The sequence below is a fragment of the Sceloporus undulatus genome, chromosome 3 (assembly GCF_019175285.1).
Source record: "Sceloporus undulatus isolate JIND9_A2432 ecotype Alabama chromosome 3, SceUnd_v1.1, whole genome shotgun sequence".
In the NCBI taxonomy this organism is placed as follows: domain Eukaryota; kingdom Metazoa; phylum Chordata; class Lepidosauria; order Squamata; family Phrynosomatidae; genus Sceloporus; species Sceloporus undulatus.
Genome location: NC_056524.1, coordinates 190,905,665 through 190,931,567, shown reverse-complemented (window position 1 = coordinate 190,931,567; position 25,903 = coordinate 190,905,665). Strand labels below are relative to the sequence as shown.

Sequence of the window (25,903 nt, the reverse complement as noted above, 5' to 3'; positions counted from 1 at the left end):
AGGATGCTGGGACCTTATCTGCTGGAAATGCACGTATCACAGGTAAGTACCAACGTTCCTTTCCCCAGCAGACAAGGTCTCATCCTCCTGAACTGCGGGATTTACCAAATCCCCCCTAGATCTGGGAGGGGAGTGTGGCTAGGAGGTGGAAGATCCAGGAACCACCTGTTGGAGCACCTGTCTCCCAAAGGCCACCACCCCATCTGGAGAAGGTAAGTCCTGAAATCCTTTGGCGGGCTGCGTGTAGCACCAGGCCGTATGCTGTGCATGCCTGATCTATGATATGGAGATGAATTCTGTAGCATTAAGCCAAAGGGTGCAGCCTATGTTAAAGGAGACCCAAAGTTCATAAATGTATTATTATTTATTTACTTAGAGTATTTAACACACACGCCTTCAACTAAAAAGTCTCCCAGAGCAACTTACAAATTGTTAAGTTGACAGTTCCCTGCCTTTAGGTTTATGACATACCAGGAAAAGGAAATGGCAGCTGGGAAGGGGATTAAGTGTAGCAAATTCTACATGTTCTTCTCCTGCTTCCAGGCCATAGCATTGGCAATTGGGATGGGAGGAGAGTCTCTCATCTGCTTCTGGGTCTAGGCATGATGGAGCTCTGCCTGCCTGTTTCTTGTCTTCTAGAGGCCACAGTAGTGTATCTGCGCAGAAGGACAGTGTTCTTTCTTAAGTTGGCCGGATGCCACCGTATATCTTTAACGGTACCTTGAAGAGTACAGTCGGCCCTTCTTATACACGGATTTTTTATACATGGATTTAAGCATACACGGTTTGAAAATGTTCCAAAAAAGTATACATTTACCTTGGTTTTCCATTTTTTATAAGGGACACCATTTTGCTATGTCATTATATTTAATGGGACTTGAGCATACACGGATTTTGTTATACACGGGGGATCTTGGAACCAAACCCCAGCGTATAGCAAGGGTCCACTGTAGATGTATCACGTCATGCAAATTATTCTTGCTCACATTTTCTTTTTCCACATCTATTAATAGTGCAGGAGACTTGTTCTTCTTTGCATCTGACAGGAGTACCCTTATTTTAAAGCTGTATTTCTACACACTCTGGTCCACTGATGGGAATTCATCTGAGTAAGGATTGTGTTTTAAACGTACTTTTGCATCAGTGCCTCCAGTGTCCTCTGAACTCTGCTTGCTCTAAAGGGCAGTATTTCATTTTGTATTTTGAACCAGAGCAGAATTATTCACTGAAATGATTATCAGTTTGTAGTACTCAAGTATTTGGGGTCGACACATCTTCATTTTCAGTGATAAACTTTGCTGACATCTCTACTTCCAATGCTGTAATCACTTGGGGGTTATCTTTTCTATATGATATATTCTCTTTTTGCACATTGTCTTTTTCATTCCTTATCCTTTTAAAACGTCAGAAATAGGTCTCAATGTCCTTAAAACGCTACTAATGAGAAGAGAGGGTTCTTTGAATTTTCTTAATTCATTTTAGCAAGTTTCCATAATGTGATTAAAAAGACAGATTCTGGTAGACTAAAATAGCCATTTTGGCATTATAATTGAAAGAGAAAATGTAGTTCTGATTTTTTAAATTAAAAAAAGCCTTAATTAAGAGGCTTCAGAGCATGACCTTACTCCCCCTTCATAGTTTTTCTAGCATACTGCAGTGAAAGTAGGCTGATTAGAGCTATAGGCATCTGCATTATTATGAGAATTACATACATTTGTGCCGTTTTAAAAGATAATTAGAAACACTATTCCATTCTGTCAGATCCATTGTATTTCCTCATAGAGGCTTTTTATTATATTTAAACATGGGCTTTATGAAGTTAGTTGTTAAAATGAAACATAATTCTGTATGCAAAACCTCCCAGTTATGCAGGGAGTCATCATTAAACGAAAATTCTTAAGAGGTATGTTTCAGGATATAAGAGAGAGGGAAAGAACCTTCTCTGAAGCCTTGATCAAGCTGTGGAACTTTCTTTTCTAAAGCACAGCTGGTACCCTTTTAGGCTGCAATCCTCTGCAAATTTACTCTCATGTAACAGGGCCAGCATGCAACTCCAGAGACCAAGGTTCAATTTCCCGCTTGGCCATGAAACCCTATGAAGACACACCCAACTAAAGGTGGTGGCAGGTTTGGGTGTGCAACGCCGGTACCCTGGTGAGATCAAACTCTACCCAAAAAAGGCTCTGAAGCTGAATGTAAAGTTCAAAAGGGGGGACATTTAATTTAAAGGACAAAAATAAAGAGTTTTCTCCTCCCCAGCTCTAAACAAAAGATACTTTACAATTTCAGCAATCTTCAGGGTGTCATCTTTCTGGATCTGATGTCAGTTTGCTCTGCTCACTTAATGGAGCTGGTGCAGGGTCTTTCAGCTCCTGAATTCCTCTATTTTCTTGCTGATGGTAACTAAAATGGCTAACTTGTAAGAAATGCCCTTTCCGGCTGTCTGGGCCTGTTTGCCACCAAAAGACAGCTCTCTGCCTGCTCACAGCAAAGACTGCTCCAAACTAAAAACTTCTAGCTACAGCAGAGCATGCTGGGAAAGGACAAACCAAACCTGGAAATAATGCAGGGGAATTTTCAGCAGGTGGAGTTATAGGTCAACTTAATTCTGTTGTAGGGGTGTAATCAAAGGGACAGTAGCTTAACTGAAGGGTCCTCTACAAAAGAAATATATATGAGGCCTATATATTTTACTGCCCAGGCTTTATAAGTAATCCAAATGTCAATGTGAATCATCCTGAAGTCTACAGTATACCTTCCATTTTTGTGGACTTCAAGTCTGCGGTCTCATTACTTCACAGACCAGCAAGTGGGGAGGGTTAAAATGATGTGTGCACCCACAGCGCACATGCCCATTCAAGCCAGTGGGGCTTGAATATCTGCAAATTTCCATTTTTGCAGGGGGGTCCAGAATGGATCTCCTGCAAAAATGGAGGGACTATAATTTGAATAGGACATTGCTGATTGCTTTCATCTATAGCTGCAACCACACTACAGAAATAATCTTGGTTTTCACTTTAACTTCCACGGCCTAATGCTGTGGATTTATGGGAATTGTAGCTTGCTGTGGTGCCACTACAAGCTGCAGTTCCCTGATTTCCATAGCATTGAGCCATGGCAGTTAAAGCAGTGTAAAACCAGATTAGTTGTGCATTGTGGCTGCAGTCTATGGCGGGGTACAGACCGCCGCTTTGCGGCGGTCTGCCGCCGCCGCCAGTAGGTCCGCAGGGGAGCCGGAGCCTTCAGACGGCCCGACTCCCGCGCGGACCGAAAAAAGAAGCTCCAAAATGGAGCTTCTTTTCAAGTCGCGTTTGCGACGTAGCGAGGCGCCAGGGGCGCGCTCGCTACGTCACAAGCGGCGCGACACGTCTGGACGCTGTGCGTCCAGTACGCAAAGATGGCGCCGGCCATGTAGAAGGGCCGGCGCCATCTTGTACGGACGGAGTCCGTACTAGGCACAGGGGCGTCTATAAGAGACGCCCCTTTTTTAAAATGGGACGTCCTCCGGACGTCCCAAAGGGCTGTATAGAAAGCCCCTATGTTAAAGCTTTAGAGCAGATAATGAAAATACTGGTAGATCCAAATTTTTATCAGTCGTTTGGGATCAAGCAATTAAATATTCAAACTTAACAGTAACTTGCCTTCAATTATTAAAGAACTGTCCTTATTTAACCACATAAGAAGGGAGTACATACCACTTATGAAGGAAGCTGGGTGATTATGGACCATAAACATGTAAAAATCAAGCACTCTCTTGTATTTCTTTCATTGTGGAATGTTGCTTTCTGTAACCATAGAAGATCTTTGCATCAGCTTTTGATTGTGACCTATTCTATAAGTCATGTTAGAACTTTGAGATGACACCTTGTAAGCCTCCCACTGCCATCTACTTCAAAAGGTGTATGTTAAGTGCTCTCTTCATCATGGTGTTTTATGTGTATGTATTTGCAATTACAAACTTGTAGTTGCTGCCAACAGAGAAGATGTTCAGCACATGGGGTGTCTTGTGTTAAGAGGTAGATATTTCTGCATTTTAAAAAAAGGCCAATAAGCTTATCAAGTTTTCTTTTAGCATTCCCAAGGGGGAAAAATTCTGTGACTTTTGGATTTCTTTGGCATGAGGCAAATGTAATAGATACCTTGTTAGTTTAATGAGGAATGCTGCTTAAGAGTATAAGCAAATTACTTTGAGTAAAATATTTAATTCATACTTTCTAAAATATTTGATCATTATTTTCTAGTAGTTTGATTAGCATAATGAGAACAATACAAATTTAAATAGTTCGTTGAAAATGAACATGCATTAGTTATTCACTAGAAATAGCCAGGCTAATTAAATATATTTATGATTTTTTTTGTTTTTTATAAGGAAAGTCTAAATATATCTACATTTCCCAAACCAAGGACATTTAAGGCATATAATTAGGGAAATATTCTCCTTTAGGACTAACATAGCTTTGATGTAAAGCCACAAAACAGGCACTAGTTCCTCAGTAAAGTTACAATGAAAGTCGTACGTTATATGATCAGCAATGCTTAAGTGAATGCAGTTATCTGTGATTACAAGCAATACTCTGGATTGTGGGGATGTTTTGCCCTGGAAGGAGGCCGTGGCAACCAGACGCTGTGGCTTCTGGAGGGCTAAATATAACCCACTTCTGGGCAGGTTCTTTTTGTGTCTCTGAGGGGGCGCCATTGGCGCATTCATGTGCCATGATGATACCTCTTGTGCCTAGCACCGTTTCGGTGCTGCACCTGAGGGATGTCATCGTGGTGCGACCTGTGTGTACAGGGGCATGCCATGATGGTGGCGGGGCAGCGGAACTAGGGCTCAGAGCATGTGAATGCTGTGCCTTAGTTCAGCCCCAGTATGTAGTCAGGCCGGCGCACAGTGCCGGTATGTATTGCCTCTCAGTTTATATAGCATCTGAGTTTATCTGAAGATCTCACGGCAATTTACAACCAAATCAGCTTAAAACAATAAATAATTACATTTTACATGTGTCCATTTTACTTGGAACACAATCTGTAACATGAAAACTTTAGAATCTGTTGTTTGTGTTCCTACTTTTTGTGTTACCATAAATTGGAAAGACAACTTTTGGACTGCAACATCCCCTTCAGCATGGCAGAGCAATTTGGGGAGCTGTAGACCAAAAGTAACTGGAATCCTTATGGAACATCTTCATTCCACTGAGAGTAAACTGAGATTGCTAAAGTGGCTGTGTGTTTGACGGTACAGTAGTAGTGACTTTCATATACAGAACTTTCTGCTGTTTTTCCTTGGAAAATGAAGTACAGTGATTTTTTTTATAAATTTAATTTATTTCAAGTGTTTATATCCTGCCTTTCTCCCACAAGGCAGGTTACAATAATTAGAAAACACAAAACAGAAGTACAAAAGTTTAAAAAAGATTAAATATTATTAATATTAAAACATCAGTTAAAAACACATAGTTAAAGCTAGTAAAAACTAAAAAAAGGCATTTATAGCACATAGGACAACATAAGTAAAATTCATCCACCGAATGCCTGCCTAACTAAAAATGTCTTCACCTGCTGGAGGAAAGAGAGCAGGGAGGGGGCCGACTTGATCTCCCGTGGCAGGGAGTTTCACAGTCTGGGAGCAGCCATGAAGAAGGCCCTCTCCGAAATCCTCACCAACTGCACTTGCAAAGGTGGTGGGACTGAGAGAAAACCCTCTCTTGCCGATCTTAGTGCTTGGGCTGGCTTGTATAGGGAGATACTATTTTTCTACTAGTAGTACGGTTTCATCTGCATATCTTAAATTGTTGATTCTCCTTCTTCCAGTTTTCATGTCTGCTTTCTCCAAATCTAAACCAGGTTTGCATATGATACATTCAGCATACATGTAAACAGCTTGGGTGATAAAGCACACCCTTGCCTGACCCTCTTGCCAATTGAAAACCTTTCTGTGTTTCCATATTCTGTACTGATGGTAACCTCTTATCCTGAGTATAGATTACACATCAGGACACCCCTTTAAGAGCAACCCATAGTTTTTCATGTTCTACACAAAAGTTTTTACAGACTGGTTTTTTTCTGAAAAAGAGAAAATTGCACAACACATGTTTGTAATGTGATTCCTAGTGCCTTTGTCTTTCCTGAACCCAGATTAGGCATCTGGCATATCTCATTCCATAAATGGTAAAAGTTTTTGTTGAAGCATTTTGAGCATAATTTTGCTTCCATGGGAGATTAATGCAATGGTGCAATCCCTGGTGTCCCCTTGCTTTGAGATTGGAATATATATTGAGCATTTATGTGGGTCATTCTTTCCCCCCAATATTTGTTAACAGATTTTAGTATGAACTAGAGTAGATTCTGTTTCTGTAATTTGGACCAGAATATGTAATCTGTTCCTGGTGACTTATTTCTTCTAAGTGATCTGAATACAGCCTCCCTCCCTCCCACCCACCCACCCACCCACACTTGGCAAGCTCCACATGTGTGCCTCTCCATCCTCGCCAGTTATGAAACAAGGAGGATGAGGGGCTGCCCCTTTGCCAGCACCACCCCCATACTTTGGGCAGCAGATAGCTGGTCAGGAGCATCTGCCTCAGCTGAGCCTGGCTTGCAATGACCACCTCTGGTCCATGCTTCTCAGCTGAAAGAGGCATGGGGGACTGGACTGCATGAATCTGTGCACATCTTGGTGGTGGTCACCACAGTCGTGTACAAGAACAAAAGGAAGGTTGGACAGCCATGCACAGCCAAGGCAGATGTTTTTGACTGGCTCACTTTACTTCCTGAGTAAAACACTATATAATTATCTGACATGAACTGTCCCATTCCTGTCCACTTTAGCGTACTCACCCCTAATATTGCAACGTTTATACATTCCGTTTCTTGTTTACTATGTCTAGCATCACCTAATTCATGCATTTCCCATTCCATGTTCCTGTTATATGTATTGTGCAGCTTTGGACTTTCCTTTTGCTTCTGAGCACGTCAACAGCTGAACATCCTTTCAGCTTAAGTCTGGTTGTGTCATTAGCCACATTCTTATTTGTACTTATCCTCTGCTGTATTCTAGTAGGTTGCTGAGTGCCATCCGACCTTTTACTTTCTGGCACTATCTCTTGTTTCATTTTCAGTTGTCTCATCATAAGGTTTTTGTGGTAAAAGAGAATCAAAGGGAGGTTCATGTGCCTTCTTCTGTGCAGTGCTAACAAGTGTTAGCTATGGTGCCACTGCTGTTGTCTCTGACAAATCCTCCACCAGTGTCTTCTCCCTGTTGACACCCAGTAGGTGTTTGGCACATTTAGTCTTGCTTCTCAGCAGAAACCTATCTGACATGGGATACTCTACCAGCAGCACTGCTGATGTCAACATAGACTCTTGCCTTATAGGAGCACACAATCCCGCCACTATGGAAAGGTAGTGCCATTGATGGGTTTCCTGTACATATTTCCCTTGATATATTTCCCTGGTGGCGCAGTGGTTAAATGCCTGTACTGCAGCCATTCACTCAAAACCACAAGGTTGCGAGTTCAAGACCAGCAAAAGGGCCCAAGCTTGACTCAGGCTTGCATCCTTCCGAGGAGGGAGCTAAAATGAGTACCCAGACTGTTGGGGGCAAATTAGCTTACTTGCTAATTAGCTTACTTACTGTTCACCGCTATGATCTTTGGAATAGCGGTATATAAATAAAACAAATTATTATTATTATTATTATTATTATTATATTATGGCATTCATGATGGGTGCTCAGAGTGAACATATTGCTGCTGAGTGGAGCAATATTAAATTTATTCTAAAGGAGAAACAAATTGGAGGAAAAATTTAATCAGAATTACATCTTAAGGTACTGGTTTCTTTAACTAGTTCCAGTTTACTTTCTGTTAGAAAATAATATCATTTTCTAAGTCAATTTTTCTCTAGGATATGGTCATATAAAGTATTTTTCCAGCTACTCAGCACTCTTTTTACAAAATTTCATAAAAATGGTGTTGCTATCAATTAGGGTTGCCATAAGTCAGGACCTCCAAACCAAGACAAATGTAGGATAACATTTTGAAATGTAGGACACATTTTTTAAAATTGGAGGACACGTGAAAAAATTTGATGATTTTAAAAAAATGTTAATATAAATGCATGTTTCTTAGGCATGATCAAAATGGAGGACATTTTGGCATTATTTCTAGACAGATAAAAATAATATAAAATAAAAAAGGTTGTTTATTTTTAATAATAAAAATAAAATAAAATAAAAAGGAAGGGCTGTTTATTTTTAAGAATAAAAATAAAAATAAAATAAAAAGGCAAGGTTGTTTATTTTAAAGAATAAAAATAAAATAAAAAGGAAGGGTTGTTTATATTTAAGAATAAAAAAATAATTAAAAAAATAAAAGAAATAAGGCAGAGCCGAAGTGGCCACTCACCTCTCCACTTCCTCCTCCTCAGCACCATTTGGAAATGGTGCTCTCCCCGCCTTCTGGCCCAGAGGCCTACCCTCATTGGTCCTCCTCTGCCTCCTCCTCCTCCTCCAAAGTTCTGCCAGTTCTTTGGTACTGGCCAATGGCTGGCTGGCCAAAGAGGACGATCTCCTCTTTTCTAGCCCCGCGCGCGTGCGCGTTAGCAGGGCGAGCACGTGTTGTTGCCTGCCCAGACAAGTGCCATGGAGGAGGAGGAGGGCGGCGCTGCCGAAGAGGAGGAGGTGGGTGGCCACTGGCCGCGTGCATTAGCGGTCGCGGCAATGGCCGCATGAGCGGTCCCGGCGGCCGGGCACAAAGCTGGGATTTTGGACGAACCGGGGCGGGGCGGGGTCCTCCAAAAGCAGGATTGTCCCGGGGGCCGCTGGGATATAGCATCCCTACTATCACTCAACCACAGTGCATCTGCACATTTCTGAAAGCCAACTCTCTATGGGCATGTATAGCTTCTTATTCTCCTTTAAAAATACTAAATAATTGAACAGTCCTTTCCTCTAATTAAATAAAGCATAAAGAAGTGAATATGATATTCTCATCTATACTATACATCCCATTTATATTTTATTTATTTGTAGAGCATAGTGACATGATGAACTCACACATGACCTTATCGTAAGGCAAGATGAAATATTCATTTTCCACCACATTGCCTCATAATTTCAACCAGGCTTGCATATGGGCACTTCTTGGAAGATTGATCTTTGTATTAATTAATGAGTATTGGTGCTTTAAAAAAAGTTGCTAGTGTCTTGAGCTCATCCATGGTAGCACATCAGTGTAGAGCAGGAGTGGTGAAAATGCAGCAAGCACATGGGCAATCTCCAAGGCCTTTTGTGGTCTCTAAACTGCAAGATGATGATGATGATGATATTTGCACCTCCAGAGGGACTGGTGGGGAATTGAATTTTATTTTATTATTATTTTTTTGCAGGGAAGTGCAGGTCAATGTGGCACCTCACCCTACAGTTGTCTAAATGTGATCTAGAGCTAGAGTCATCCTTCACTTGTGATCATAATTGAGAGATAGAAGGATCAGAGAAACATCTAAACTTTTTAGATAGTTGCTGTTTGCTGGAATAATTTATTGTCTTTTTTGTTATATTTAACGTCTTATTTATTTGTTTTGTTATGCCAGATCTTTTGTCAAACCAAGGTATTAGTTAGATGGAAGGGATTCTGTTGCAGTAAGTAATTCTGCTTAAGCAATAGGTTTAAATAGTTTTTAAAACTTACTAAAAATTATTAAAAGGGCAATCAGTTCTGTTTAATTTTTCCTTATTCATGATTTTCTGGTGACTGCAGAGAAGATGAACTATGCTGCAAAACTGACTTTGTAGCAAGATATTATAATGCTAACACTCTGATGTGGTTCATTTGCAGAAAGACGTCCCATCTTAAAACCACACCCTCCAGTTGTAGGCCATGTGAGCCATCACAATATTCAGCTAAGTTGGGAGTTGGAAGAACAACGAAAGGGTCCACAAGAACAATGGTTACAATTTTCAATTGAAGAAGAGGATCCAAAGTTGCACAGATATGCTCTAATTTACACGTAAGTGCGGTTCTCCTGTTATCTTTTCTGTCAACTGAAAAGAATGCAGAGGGAACAATTTAGTGACATAAATTGTCTAAATCTGTGGTTCTAAAACCACTCTTTAGCTGTGACAGTAGATATAATTGGAGTACATCAGTTGAGTGAATAGTAAATTTGTTGATTGAAGGGAGAAGCTTCTCTGTTTATGGAAATTAATCAATGATGGGTTACAGTTGTTTCTGCGGGATGCATGACATGGGTAATGCACTCCCCCTCTCCCCATGATTCTTTTTGTGGCAACATAAGTGAAACTGCCTCACTATTTATTGAAAGCTTCCTTAACTGTAAAACAAGTATGGGATGTTTCACAATAAAATAATCCTTTCTCTGAAAATTCTAGATTCAAACTTAACTGTATTTGTGTGATTGTTTTATTCTTTAGTAGCAGACGTCTTTAGCATTTGGAGAGTTGATATAACAGTTTTTATAATATATGAATTGTCTGTACTGCTACATAACCTTCCAGTGGCCCTCTGACTGCTACGGTTGTTGCTTTGCTCTGAGGCATCATGAATATCTTAACCACCAGAAAGATTCTGTGCTAAAGTTCCCGCTAGGTGGCAGAATTAGACTGTTTGAATGCTGTGTACGCCATCATTTGTCAAGCTAGCTGTCTTATGCTATCATCATTTTTTTAAATTTTGAAGTATTCTGAAGGTTCTAAAAACAATCTCCTTACAATGTCAGATGCTTAAATGTTTTTTGTTTTTGTTTACTCTTTACATGAATCATTAAAACATGGCACATGCTGTATAATTCTGATAGATTTTAATGGCCTAAATCCAGTTACTAGTCCTAGAGTAGTTCCATTGAATCAATTGGATTTACAATACTGTTTAGCAATTGATTGAATGGATCTACACAAGTTCAGACTAGCAATTGGATTTAGGAGTCTATTTATTATCCAAAGATTAGGTGAGAACATTGAATTAGAATGATTATGCCTGCTTTTTTGCCCTTGAAAAATGTGTTCAAAGTTGATGAAATGTAGGCTAATGATCTGGCTCTTGATTTTGGAGGAGCCTGGCTTCTTTAGTTGTTCTTCTTTAAAGGTGGAGAACTTAGATATTTATGTAAGCATGAAGTTTGTTGTACATCTGTTTTGCAGTAATGACACACTAATGTTCGATTTGCATGTTAAGTAGGAGCATATGATCTCATATTGACACATATATGGTGAACTGTTAATACTGTTATTATTCTGTTACTGTTTGGTAGAATTAGCTTTAAAAGTGCATAGTTGTCCAAAACACTTGAAAATGTTTTAAAAATACATTAAGAAAGACTTAACATTACTCTTTTCTTTCTTTCTTTTTTGGTAAGTGGATATTCTCGACAGCATGTTGTGGAAGGTCTGGAACCTAGAACAACCTACAGATTTCGTCTTAAAGTTACAGATCCTGCTGGCGAGTCTGTTTACAGTTCACCTGTTTGTGTAACCACACAAAGTAGGTTTACAATTTATTGTTAATTCATAATATAAAAATATATACAGTATTTTGTATTCTTCACTATTCACTAAAGAAAAAAAATCTTTGCCTTAAAATGTATGCCTCCTTTTTTTGATGTCGGTTTCATATTATTCAAAAGCTGCTCAAAATAGAAAATAGGACAAGAAGTCTCATCAGCCACATCAGATTTCATAACTTTTAATAAACTGACAGCCTTGACAAACCAGCCATTAAGTCTGGTATTAGGGTGGAGTGGGGGCATGGCGTCCACACAATGTACATCCCGACTCCACCTCCATGCTGGTGTGACGTCTATATGGTGGTCGGCATCATGGTGCTCCTCTGGTTCTGTGTTTAGATGACGCAGCGCCAAAGGAGCACTGAAAAGCTGTGGCACCGGCAGTTATGGCACCCTTCCTGCTGACCAAAGGGGAGCTACTTTTGCGGCTCCTTTTTGTGTCACGGAAAGGCCAGGTCGAGAGGCCAGGTCGGGGCCATGGCATGTAGTTGCCATGGCTGTGATCCTTTAGGGATGGTCTGTCAAGCCCCTCTGCTAGGCACATGGATAGTACTAACCGTCCAAGGTTTCATCCATTAAAAATGATTTGCTGTGCTATTGTGACCCTTGCTTTCCATCCCCTTGCATCAGCACAGAAGGTGCAACAGATCGCAGTCCTACTGAAATACTGTGTGGCCTACAATCTCCCATATGATTCAGTCCCAGGTATGTGTAGGATTTTCTGATGAGTCAGTTGTCTGCAGTGGTGCAAAGTGGAAAGTATCAAAGAGTCATGGGGCATATCAGAACATAGTTATGGATTGTGATTGGAAGATAAACCAGATCTCACAAGAAGTCGCCTGTGAAAAAGAAAATATCCCAACAAAATTCTCAGAAAGGTATGGCTGTGAAACAGAAAATGCCCCAGTGCAGGAATATATAAATCATACATAAAGTCTAAAGAGGAAAAGGCATAGAATGTGGGGAGAGACAATGGTGTCTTATTCTAATTTTTTTCTATTTAGGCCTGGTACATACTTCCGGGAAAGGCTGGACTGTTTTCCTGGGGAGGGATACCACAGCAGCCAAACTGCGTGGTGTCCTTCTGCCCCAAAAAGAACCCGGAAAAAACAGGTTCTTTTTGGGTCACGGCCATTGGCACACTTGTGACGTAAGCGACACGCAGTAACATCTATACGCTGTGCGTCGTTTACATCAAGATGGCGACCCCCATGTGGACGGGAGGCCACCATTTGACCACTGCCCGCATGTCCTAGGGTTCTGGAGTGTGCAGATGCTGCGTTTTCCGGAACCCTAGTATCCGCCGCAGCACGGCACTTTTGGCCCATCTGTCTCGGGCCTCTGTTATGTAATAGAGAGATGATAGCATAAGCATGTTGGATGTACAAGTTCCAGGTAGATGACAAAAAACATTATTCAGACGCATGTATGAGTGTCACCACTTTGAACTTCACATACAGTGCCAAGGATCTTGTGAAACTAGAATGAAGGATGAATGTTGAAACTCTAAAATAAATGGTTATTGAAACAAAAGTTGTGAGATGTGGAATAAGGAAGGTATCATCTCTACCTAAAGATGACGCATACATCCTTCACCATGCGGAATCGCTTGAAACACACGTTTGCATATGGTAAAAGAAAAGTAGGGAGGACAAAGAGATATATTACCCAAGTGGTTAATTACATTTCAGTGGACGCTGGTTGAAACTCCATGCAATGTTTTAAGTGCAACATGGCCTGCTGACATGTGGCTTTGTGGAGATGAGGTAAAAACTGAGATATACAAAGAAGTATAAGTTTATTTCTGCTTGAATAAAGGAGTTTTCTCATCCTCTACTTTCCAGAAGCCCCCTCCTCCAAAATGATTTCTGAGGAACACAAGGGACCAGGGACCATTTAATGTATACAAAAATATTTTCCAGTTGTGTATACTATCAAGGAATGGATTGCATCCAAACCAAAGAATTTTAGGAAGAAAAGTGACTTGCATTTTGAAATTCCCAGAGTTTTTTTATTGTAGAGAACATTTATACAGAGCCAGTTCACTTTATATACCTTGTATTTACACTTTTAAAAAACTATGTGGGGCAAGTGTTTCAAATAAAATAACATATTCATCTGTCAATATGAGTTTCTGTACATCTTAAAATTATTAGGCATTATCTTAAAAATTATGTCGTGCTACTAATTTTCTCTGCATTCTATACTAAAATAATATGACAGATACTATCTGTTTGCTCTTGTTATTTGCTGTTCCTATTGCTATTTTGAAATTATGTTATAAAAATATCATGTAAACCCGAAATCTACCAATTCAATTTTGGTTTCCTGACACTAAAAATCTCAGTTTTCTGGAGTCTAAATAGACATTGCTAAAGTACAAGATAAACAGTGAGTTATATATCCACTCTAAATTTCTTTTTACATCATACTATGAAGTTTATTGCACCTGTTGTTACTGTTATTGTAGTTTATTTATTTGTATTTTATTTTAATTCTATTGTACTGTGATGGCTAATAGCTTTTAGCACCTCTGAAGATAAAGTACATACGTCAGAAATGACTTGAAGATTCACAGCTACAAAACTCAAGATTCACATATACACTGTATGTGCTGTTTAAAGATAGCATTTTCAATTTTAGGCAGTTGTAGCATTATTTGCATTTTGCTTTGGGCATCAGATGCTCAGGTACGTGTCTAATGCGTCAAGAATATGTGCACATACAAACATCCATCTGTTGTTGTTGTGTGCCTTCAAGTCTTTCCTGATTTATAATATCCCTAAGAAAATCTGTCCTGAGCTTTGCTTGAAAGAATTTGTTCTGAGGACATTTGACCTTGCCTTCTTCTGATGCTGAGAGAGTGTGACTTGCCTAAGGTCACCCAGTAGGTTTATGGCTGAATGGAGTTTTGAACCCTGGTCTCTCATTGTCCCACTCCAACACTCAAATCACTACACTATGCCCACTCTCAAATATCCCTCCATTTGTGGATAAATCCTGTTGAAGCAACAGACTGATGACAAAGCTCAAGAAGGTTGAGAAGCAGAAGGTGGCAATTCACCAATTTCATGTTTTTGACTAGCTATAATGGTGAGTTTTCCTGTTAGTTTCACTGAAAGAAAGTGTGGCTGGATCTTGTATCATTGTTTAATGTGCAATTGTATACATTGCTTAACAAAAGTCATCAAATGGGAAAATCTTGAAATAGCATATTCTCATTGTCCAAAAGCTGACATTCCTCAGTTTATATCTCTGTTCTAAAAGTAAGGAAAATTATGTCTTGGAGATGCTCATGGTTTATTTTAGTATTTTATTTCCCGTGATTGTTGTTTAAAAAACACAGTGAACTAAAAAGGCCAAGGTTTTCCTGCACAACATACAGCTTTCTTATATGTAAATATTGTACTCTATTCATATTCATCTTTCATAGCTTCATTGTTTTAATGTGCATGCTAAGAATATGCACATTAAAACAAAATGTCTCTTGGTTTAGAAATTTGCATTCAACCGAAAAGAGGCTTCATAAATCAGAAAGGCAAGTACTTTGAAAAAGGGTGTGATGCTTCTTTTTTCCTCAGGTAAAATACAAGAAATTCTTTTTTAAATGAGGCGTGCAATTTTAATCAATTGGTCCTGAAAATAGAAAGACAAACAGCTGCTACTTGTTAATTGGAGAATGTCTTCACCAATGAGTTCATCATTTATTCACAGTTTTCAATAGAGTCTTCAGTTCCATAAATAAATGTCTTATTGCCCTGCACATCTGCAACCGAATGGTTCCTTTACAAACATGAAGGATTTATTTTTGAAGAAAAAAGCCTGACCTTCACCTGTCCAGATTTCCCTTGTGTATTCAGTAGTTGCATTTATTGTGTGGACACAGTTTCAGTGGGTAACATTGTCAGTCTCACTTAAGCTGCTCAACCGGAAAGATTCATTTTGTGTGGATCTTTTTAATATACTGTAATTGCACAAGGATAAGAAAATACATGCAATTGAAATTAATTGTTTATCTTAGCCTTTATTCCCTTAATTATTTTACCTCAATATAATCCAGCAGTCCATTCCTGTACACCCTCAAAACTGCAGATTGCCTTATAGTAAGACTGTTATTATGAGAACAAGTCTTACTAGACTGTAGGGATGGAAAGAATATTAAAAAATATTCAAAAATGGTGGAAAAATTTGTTTTTGGAGTGTTGAGAAACCCTGATGAGAAGAATCCGGGACTAATGAGAACCTTTGCAGTTTGGGACTTATTCACATGTGGTGGTTTGTGCAGAAAATTCGCAGGTGGTGGTTTTGCACAAATTTTCCTTTGCAAGAAACATTATTTTCTTCATGGAAAATAAAATTTCAATGCAGAAATATTCTTATGGAGAAAATTTGTACTGCATAAAATTTGCACATGATTGATTTACATAGAAAACAGTATTTTCTGTGCAGGAAACAGCCTATTATGTACAGGAATTAATATTTCTGCACTGAAATATTATTTCCCATACAGAAAAGGCTGTTTTCTGTACAAAATAGCCACATGTAAATTTTGTGCAGCGTAAGTCCCAAATTCTGAATAGCCCTTAAAAACTGTGGTCTTCGAAGACTGTCTTGCAAGTGGAAGAAAATGGCTGAAATTACTTCTTGGTACCTTCGAGAAGCAACTTAATTATGAATTACATCCTTACTAGAATGGGACTGGAGACATAATAGAGACATAATAAAAGTCAGTCAAAAATAAAAGCGTACAACCACTTTTTTGTGTGTATTTAGCACTTCCACATTAGTTGGTCATGCAACCTTGATGTTCTTATTATCACCGTATTGCAACTAGTAGAGGCAGAAAAATGAATGAGTTGCTCAACTACCAAGGCTACCTGATAAGTAGCCTAGTGGATGCCTTGACTTACTTTACTTTTAATCCAGTACAGATACTTAGTGATGTGCATAGTATTTTGTAGGTTGCACTTTATTATTAATATTTTGGAAAATGTCTCAAAGTTTTAAAAATACATCTACAGTCATCCCTCCATATTTGCGGCTTTGAAATTTGAGGATTTGATTATTCACAGATTTCGTTAATATGTTCTCTCTAGGACTGTCTAGGTCCTCCAGTGCAACTCTGTGGTCAACTTTAAAAGTTGCACTGAAAGACGATTTGTAGCTACTCCAGTGCCATTCTATGGTCAGTGTATGTTGGACATTGACCACAGAGTAGCACTGGAGGACCTAGAGATTCCTAGAGAGGTGTCCTCTCAGGGAAAAACAATGTTTTTGTTATTTGCGGTTTTTTCAATATTCACAGGGGTCTTGTTCCCCTAACCCTAGTGAATATGGAGGGACAACTGTATAAATAATCCAATATTTTCTGATATACAAAAGGTTATCACATAAACAGTTTGGCTAACTGAAAAATAGTAATACATACTTTTTTGTTTCATTTTGTAACTTGGATATTGCTGAACAGTGTTTTAGTAGCTGGAAAAATATCAGCCGAGTCTCTGTCTAATTTGTTTTACAAATACTTTCTTGCTTTGTTTACTTCAGGCGAACCAATGAGTGGAGACCAACTCCACCGTGCAGTAAGCAGGGATGATGTAGATGAAGTTCTTCATATTCTTCAGAAAAGGTGAAAAATGAATCATATTTTAAAGTGTTCATATAATATAACAGTGAAACAGATGAGAGTGTAAATTGCATGATGAATTCTGCTCTGCCACAAAGTGCAGCTTTCCTAGTTGTCTAAGTATTGAATTGCATATTTCATTATAAGCTCAATGTGACAAATTTCAAATTGTGAATTACCATACTGTTCCCCAAATCAGTACTACATATATTCTGAGATAGAGGAGCAGTAAATCTCCCTTGTATGGGCAATAACAGTACCATTCTGCCTTGGATCTAAGCAACAATACTTTTTTAAGTTATGAAAGGCAGTGAGGACCAATGCAGTTGTGTTTTGATAAGTGTGAGAATACTACCATGGAAGAACAACCAAAGGATCAAGAGTGCTTTTCCTGGTAGGCAATGCAAGGTGAAAAAAAGCAAAACAAAACTGGAATAAAAAAATCAGTTGAGAATAGATGACAAGGAGAATGTAAAGGATATACCAGAAGGAAAAAAAAACCTTTAATTCCAAGAAAGAGTATACAGTTGTCCCTCCATATTTGCTAGGGTTAGGGGAACAAGAGCCCCGTGAATATGGAAAAACTGCAAATAACAAAAACACCATGTTTTTACCTGAAGGACACCTCTCTAGGAATCTCTAGGTCCTCCAGTGCAACTCTGTGGTCAGTGTCCAACATACACTGACCATAGAATGGCACTGGAGTAGCTACAAATGGTCTTTCAGTGCAACTTTTAGTTAAAGTTGACCACAGAGTTGCACTGGAGGACCTAGATACTCCTAGAGAGAACATATTAATGAAATCTGTGAATAATCAAATCCGCAAAAATCAAATCCACAAATATGGAGGGATGACTGTAGTGTGTTTTGGCTGGGAAATATTTGTATGCTTTTTTTCACGGTGTATTTAAAAAGGGCAGTTCACACAGTGCAATGCAATATTGTACTGTAGGGTGGCAGAAAAAGAAGGGGGATGGAACATGACGCATGGGGGATGTCTATGCCCATGCTGCATGCCAGGCAGCACAAGGCGGTCAGGGACCTTGCCTGACAAGATCTAAGTCTTTGTTGTTTTAAGGAGTGTTTTGAGTTTCCCTGGTTGCCTTGTTTCCACCCTCTGTCTATTTTAATGAGTGTCCCATTGGGCCATGGAGATGGGCAAGAAAAGAAGCATCATGATTGGCACTGTCTGAGGTATCTCACAGACACAGGAAGCCACGGGGGGCTCTGGTCAGATTCCTGGAGAAAAGGAAACATCAAGATGAGGGAGAGAAATTGAAAGTGGAGGGGAGAACAAGCATCATCACACTGGAGAGGAAAGGACTTAAAAGATCCTAGAGATTATGGCAGCACTGCTTACTTACTTGTTACAGTTCATAGCTGTATCTAGGTGCCTGTTCAAAGACAGTTACATATACTTTACAGTGCTGTTACGGTGGTGTCTTCTTGCAACATGGAGCAGCCTTCATGAATGAAAAATGTGTGTTTATCGTTGTGGGGGCTGGGTTTATGGCTCAAATGCTTTGTCTTGGCTGGCAACAAGATTTCCTAGTTCTGGTATAAAATTTGTTTCTAGCATTACTAGCACCTCTGTGTTCATTCTCAACATATTCATTCATTCTCTGAACTCTTGGAATGGAATAATAATAATAATAAAAATAAATCAGTTGAAGGTGTGATAGTGGATAGAATCAATACTTGCAAAATACCACAAGCAAGTTTCAAGTCCTTTGTTCTAGCATAGTTAACTACAGTTGCAGGGACATGGGAATTCATTGGACAGATGTGTGTGTCCTGATTCTTCTGCAGGCCTATGCCTCATAAGGGTCTTTTGGTCACCACAGAGTCAACATTTGCATTGGTGTTAGTCCTAAGTGCTTACACTATTACTACTGTTGTCTGTATTGAGATACCAAGCACCAAGATGAATTGAAGAACGTTATCAAGGATGCTTTTGCAGCTATATCAGTACATAGCCCTTTTTGATCTATTAGAATTTATGTGGATCTATAGTATGGCATTGGAGGAGTTACTACCCTCTATATGGTTTAAGACTGAGGTAATTATAGATGTAATTAATTTTTGAATGCTTAACATACTCTACCAGGAATTGAAGGGATGATTCTGAAATCAGTGCAACTAAATTGTCAAATAGCTCACTCCAAATGCTTTCCACTGATATTTATTTGTTTGTTTGTTTAATATCCAGCCTTTCTTCTAATACAGTGTCCCACAGGATAGACTAAACAAAGTAGAGCTAAAAGTACAGCTACTTGAAGGACACTGTACCAGGGACCCTAAATGGGATGATAATAGTATATCTGATCAATAGTAGTAGTCTGTTGTATTTTGTGTTATGTATGGAGTAGATCTTGCCTCCCCTAATATTTGCTGTATGGTTCAGAATAACCACCTTAAATTGAGATAGTACAATACTCTTCTGAAATGTATTGAAGCTAGAACTATAATTGTGATATAAATGTTTGTGAAGCAATAATGACTCAACTTTCCCTTTGTCTTTTTAAAAGGCAAGTAGTGGTAGACACCCTGAATAAATTAGGATTTACAGCTTTGATGGTTGCTTCACAGAAGGGATATACAAGGTAGTAGTATTGCAAACCTCAATTTGTAAGCTTGCTTTTATATTTCAGTGCTCTATTCATATCACAATAACTCTTTATGCTTCTCAATAACTTCATAATTTTTTATCAGAATATGAAATTACTAACTTGCTTTCAAATCAAGAATGGTTAACTAATGAGTCACTGAGAGATTGAACAGCTGAGTGATTTGTCTGGCCCCAATAGTTCTGCCAAAATGTTTTTTCTCCCTTGAGGCGATAAGCAGTAGAGAGAGTCCTCACTTTTACATTGTATCTTTCAATATCTGTAAAATATGTACAACTGTACTACTTGAGCTTATGTGTTACATAATGGTGAATTCCTATCCCAGTTTGCAACACTTTTATTATCGAGTTTGACCAATAACAACTAATACAGCACTGGTTGGAAAACAGAGAAGCCTGCATTATTGTGTTCAGCTCTTTTTTTAAATATATTAATTTGGTTGACATTTTTTTACTGCACTTTTATTTAAAATATTATAGCCACATTTGCCAAACTGAGCCTGTGTTTAGTGTTCATTTTGCTTTGTATCACATTCATAATGTAACAACAAACTGCAGTATATGACTAGGTGCAGATCATACCAGAGGCCCACAGGAGATAAGGCTCCACCAATGTACATATGATAGAGGGCAAAAACTGCAATTTTCTTCAGCTGCACAGTGCAAGCCAGATCATTCCTTGGTGCAGTCCTATGTCAAATTACTACTGGGGTAGGTGGGTGCATGTATCTGCACCCTCTGGGTTGTAGAATACAATATAGAATCATAGAATTAGATTCTATGGCTCATAGGCTATTGAGTCCCACTCCTCACCCAACACAGGAATCCAGCTAGAGCATCCCTCACAAGTAGCAGTCTAGCCTCTTTTTGGAGATGTCTAGAGAAAGAGGAAGGTGCAGCCTTTACCCTTCTGGATCTCCAGCATACAGAAAAAGGCTGCTTCTCCAGCTATTCAATGGTAGTGATGGGTGCTGGGATGTAGATCTGACTCCTGGCCAGTAATTTCCTGTGGTGGTGTCCTTGTGTACCCCCAAGATGTGTTGGATTGCCAGGCAGAGGGCATTGTGCAAAGAAGTACTGGCTGCTTTGTTGCACAACACCCCCAAAAGTATTTAAGCTGACATAACAGGGGTATGCATGCATAAATACCCAAAAGGATTCTGCCCATGTTCTGAGTTTGTAGAATGAGAACTAGGACTGAAAAATAGTCACTTCCTCTTCAAAATGATGATCCCTAGATTGGCTGCAGTCCCTGAAACTGCAGTCCCATATTGGCTTGAGAAATACTGATCTAGTTAGTTATTGACAATGTTGTGAACTGAATAAAGGATTTGGTTAGAATTCTGAACCATACATTACCTTGAGAAATAAGACATGCTGTCAATTTATAAATTATTCTGTTGTGATATATGAGCATATAAATAATAGAATCATAGAATCATAGAGTTGGAAGAGACCGCACGGGCCATCCAGTCCAACCCCCTGCCATGCAGAAAATCCAAATCAAAGCATCCCCAGCAGATGGCAATCTAGCCTCTGCTTAAAGACCTCCAAGGAAGGAGACTCCACTACACTCCGAGGGAGTGTGTTCCACTGTCGAACAGCCCTTACTGTCAGGAAGTTCTTCCTAATATTGAGGTGGAATCTCTTTTCCTGTAGCTTGCATCCATTGTTCCGGGCCCTGTTCTCTGGAGCAGCAGAAAACAAGCTTGCTCCCTCCTCAATATGACATCCTTTCAAATATTTAAACAGGGCTATCATATCACCTCTTAACCTTCTCTTCTCCAGGCTAAACATCCCCAGCTCCCTTAGTCGTTTCTCATAGGGCAAGGTTTCCAGACTTTCACCATTTTAGTCGCCCTGGCTTGAAGACTGTGGTTTCTTAAGTTTACAGTTTCTTAATAAAAGGATTCAAAATTTGAAATTAATCTACAAATTTGAATTTTAGTTTTTCTGTATTATCTAGCAGCTAGTCTATGGAAAATAATACTGTGCAAATGTTTTTCTATCTAGACTGGCCCATATTTTGGTAGAAAATGGAGCAGATGTAAACATGAAGAATTCCAGTGGAAAGGACAGGTACTAAGCAGAGTGTTTTATCTCATCAGAGAATACAGGAATGTGCCCACGTCATACACAGGTGCGCTGCCCATGGTGTGTGTGTGCCGCTGCACCACTGTGTGCGTGAGCCCCGTTCATTTCAATGGGGCTTGAGCATGCACAGAATTTGCTTTACGCGGGGGAGTCCAGAACAGATCCCCCGCATAAAGCAAGGGTGCAGTGTACAAGTTTCAGTGGTGTACTTCCATATCCAGTACCAACAGAATCAGAAATGTATTCCCCTACTGCTCTGTCTGCATTTTCCTCTGTGCAGAATGTCCACTTGGGTAGTTTCCTTTCTGGAGGAGGTTTTTCCTACTGTGCACAGTGGACCATTGATCTGTCGGAAGAATTGGGGTCCAACAAAATATTCCATTGAATTCTGATTCCTGCAGACATAAGTTCACTTATGAAGACTCTGCATTGATTATTATACTAATTCTCTTTGTCTCTCTGCACAGGGTGTTGAACAGTTGCATTCAGGGTTCTGATTGTATTTCTGTCAGCTTTTACTTATGTTTCTTGCCTGTTTGTAACTTCTTGAAAAGTTTCATCTGCCATCCATTGAGTTTTCTTTTTCTTTGTGGCTGAAGATAGTGGCCTTTTCATTCCTCCCTGGCAATGTCCAATCTTTGATTCTGCTCTGTTTCCTTTTTTTTTTTTTGCATTCCAATTGCCTGTGATTAATATCAAGTCCTGTTTTGGAGTGTGATAAGTTTCTTCCTGGGCTCCCACAAAGAATCTTCCAATTTCTTCTTCTTGGAGCATAAACTTGAATTATGGTTCTATTGATTGGTTTTACCTGAAGTCCTATTGATATATTTGGTCAGACTTTGCATTATATCCTTTGACTGCTTTTGCTTCCTCTTTCCTCACTATAAATGCCCCTCATTTCTTTTTACATTTTCATTTTCTGAGTAAAACACTATGTAATTATCTGACTCAAAATGTCCCATTCCTGTTCACTTTAGCTCACTCACCCCAAGTTTTGCAATGTTTATACATTCTATTTCTTATTTTACCATGTCTAGTTTTCTCTGATTCATGCTTCATTTCATGTTAATTTAGTTTAGTGTGTATTTTTAATAGAGAATAACCTGTGTGGTTTTGTTTTTATTTTGATATACATTCTTATTTTACAGTTTGATGATAGCATGTTTTGCTGGACGGCTGGACATTGCTCAATATCTAAGATCCAAAGGAGCTTCCTGGCTAGCCAGAGACCTTGGGGGATGTACAGCGATGCACTGGGCTGCTGATGGAGGACACACTGATGTTATTGAGTGGATGATTGAGGATGGTTGTGAGGTACGTATCGCTGTGAGGTTCATTTATGTAATGCAGGAAATCAGTATGTTTGCAAAGCTATGTAGAAAATGCATTTCATGCTTTTGGAAGCTTTTTATCTCTTTTATTTTCACAGACAGATCATAGAATCATAGAGTTGGAAGAGACCACAAGGGCCATCCAGTCCAACCCCATGCCATGCAGGAAATCTCAAAGCATCCCTGACAGATGGCCACCCAGCCTCTGCTTAAAGACCTCCAAGGAAGGAGACTCCACTACACTCCGAGGAAGTCTGTTCCACTGTCGAACAGCCCTTACTGTCAGAAGTTCCTCCTAATGTTGAGGTGGAATCTCTTTTCCTGTAGCTTGCATCCATTGTTCCAGGTCCTGTTCTCTGGAGCAGCAGAAAACAAGCTTGCTCCATCCTCCATATGACATCCCTTCAAATATTTAAACAAGGCTATCATATCACCTCTTAACCTTCTCTTCGTCAAGCTAAACGTCCCCAGCTCCCGAAGTTGTTCCTCATAAGGCATGGTTTCCAGACCCTTCACCATTTTAGTCGCCCTCCTTTGGACATGCTCCAGTTTCTCAATGTCATTTTTGAACTGTGGTGCCCAGAACTGGACACAATATTCCAGGTGAGGCCTGACCAAAGCAGAGTACAGTGTCATGATTACTTCTCTTGATCTATACACAATTTTTAGCTTAACTTTTAGCTTAATTTTTAGCATTTTTAGCTGCCACATCACACTGTTGACTCATGTTCAACTTGTGGTCTATTATTATTATTATTAACCTTTATTTATAAAGCGCTGTAAATTTACACAGTGCTGTACATACAATCTTTTTAATTGGACGGTTCCCTGCCCTCAGGCTTACGGATTCCTAGATCCCTTTCACATGTAGTATAGTTCAGCCAGGTGTCCCCCATCCTATATCTGTGCATTCAATTTTTCCACCCTAAGTGCAGTACCTTACATTTCTCCATGTTGAATTTCATTTTGTTCCATGCACATTGTCACTGGGTCCATTTTCTTCTTCAAAACCTTATCATTATTTCTGTTTTCAGGATAGCATGGAGGAGCAGTCCACTACGATTGGGTTGTTCCCCATGTACCAACTGGGCTGGCAGGAGCTCAGAATTCTTTTTCAGTTACATCTATTTAGCCCCTTCTCCAACAGTTTTTTCTATCCTGCCTTACCAACTGGACACATTTTCCCCTTTTAGGGCAGATTTAGGCAGTAATAGGTCTTAGATAATGTTATTTTATATATATAAACATCATAATAGGCAGTAGAATGGAGAAGAAAGGAAACAGGGAGAAATAAAACTGAAGAGCAATTTTAACCCCTTGATGGTGGAGCAGCTAATTAGAGGTAGAGGAAAAAAAAATCACAAACCTTTAGTTCAGATGGCCGTCAACCCATGTGTCTCTAAGGAAGAAAGGAAAGACGATTTGGGAAAAAAAATTTCTCAAGTGAGAGTGATACTGAGGAATATAAGATGAGGCTTAAAGAAATGACCAGGACAGAGAAAAACAGGAGACACAGAATAAGGAGACAATGAGACTGATAAAAGAAGAAAGAGGGATCCAAACCTAAATTGAGGGAGCTCGAAGGTGTTGAAAAACATTGCTCTAGCATTGAAATCTCCAGTAGTCACTTCTGGGTGCCATATTGAGAAGCTAAATTTGAGGATGATGGGAGGGGTCACTTCAGATTGCAACAAAGCAATCAGAGCATGTGCAGTGTCTCCTGGAAAAGAGAAGGTTAAGAGGTAATATGATAACTCTGTTTAAGTATTTGAAGGGATAGAGTCCAAATATATAGCCGTGTTACTCTGTAGAATCAGTATATAGAGAGATCTTGTAGCACCTTTGAAACTAGCTGAAAGAAAGAAGTTGGCAGCATGAGCTTTTGTAGGCTTAAGTCTACTTCCTCATCTATCTTAAGTCTATAAAAGCTCTATGTATTTGAACGGGTATCATATTGAGGATGGAGCAACCTTGTTTTCTTCTGCTTCAGAGAATAAGACCCACAACAGCGGATGCAAGGTACAGGAAAAGAGAATCCACCTAAACATTAGAAGGAAATTCCTGACAGTGGAACACACTCCCTTGGAAAGTGACGGAGTCTCCTTCTTTGTAGGTTTTTAAACAGAGGCTGGATGGCATCTATTGGGTTGCTTTGATTGTGAGTTCCTGCATGGCAGGGGGTTGGACTGGATGGCCCTTGTGGTCTCTTCCAACTTTATGATACAGTGGTACCCCGGGATACGAATTACCCAGGTTACGAATTTTTCGGGTTACGAAAAAATCCCATAGGGATTTATTGTTTCGGCTTACGAAGGTTTCTTCGGGTTACGAAAAAACCTCGGCGCTATTTTCCGCCACCGGAGGGCAGCAGAGAGCTATTTTTCCATTAGCGCCTATGGCAATTCGGCTTACGAAGGTTTTTCGGGTTACGAAATTAGCCGCGGAACGAATTAATTTCGTAACCCGAGGTACCACTGTACTATGAGTCTGTGATGTAGTTATATTTTGGATGTTAGGAGAGATGTCAAGATTTACCTAAAGAGGACAGCCCAGTATAACATACAGGGTCATTATTTGACTCCTATAATCCAAGGACTGTAGGTCAAAAGGCATTGAACACTGTGATTGGGAGATGATAATAATAGGATTTATTTATATGCCGCCCAATCACTGGGAATCTGGGCGGCTTACAACAGAGGGGATAAC

At 39.5% G+C, this 25,903-nt stretch overlaps 1 protein-coding gene across 5 annotated transcripts in view; it reads left to right on the top strand.

Moving 5' to 3' along the window:
- Positions 1 to 25,903, top strand: part of FANK1 (fibronectin type III and ankyrin repeat domains 1) — a 43,997-nt gene that overhangs the window by 5,270 nt on the left and 12,824 nt on the right. For 4 of the 5 annotated variants that reach the window (XR_006102739.1, XM_042456358.1, XM_042456354.1 and 1 more), the window contains exons 2-7: positions 9,837 to 10,008; positions 11,374 to 11,498; positions 17,068 to 17,149; positions 19,675 to 19,749; positions 21,786 to 21,851; positions 23,015 to 23,180. Coding sequence is in view for 4 of the 5 variants with exons in the window: in XM_042456358.1 (XP_042312292.1) it covers positions 9,837 to 10,008; positions 11,374 to 11,498; positions 17,068 to 17,149; positions 19,675 to 19,749; positions 21,786 to 21,851; positions 23,015 to 23,180 (686 nt within the window). In the remaining variant the exon portion in view is untranslated. Of the gene's footprint in view, positions 1 to 3,885; positions 4,017 to 9,836; positions 10,009 to 11,373; positions 11,499 to 17,067; positions 17,150 to 19,674; positions 19,750 to 21,785; positions 21,852 to 23,014; positions 23,181 to 25,903 lie in introns of those variants that run through there. The other variant, XM_042456356.1, reaches the window with a different exon arrangement.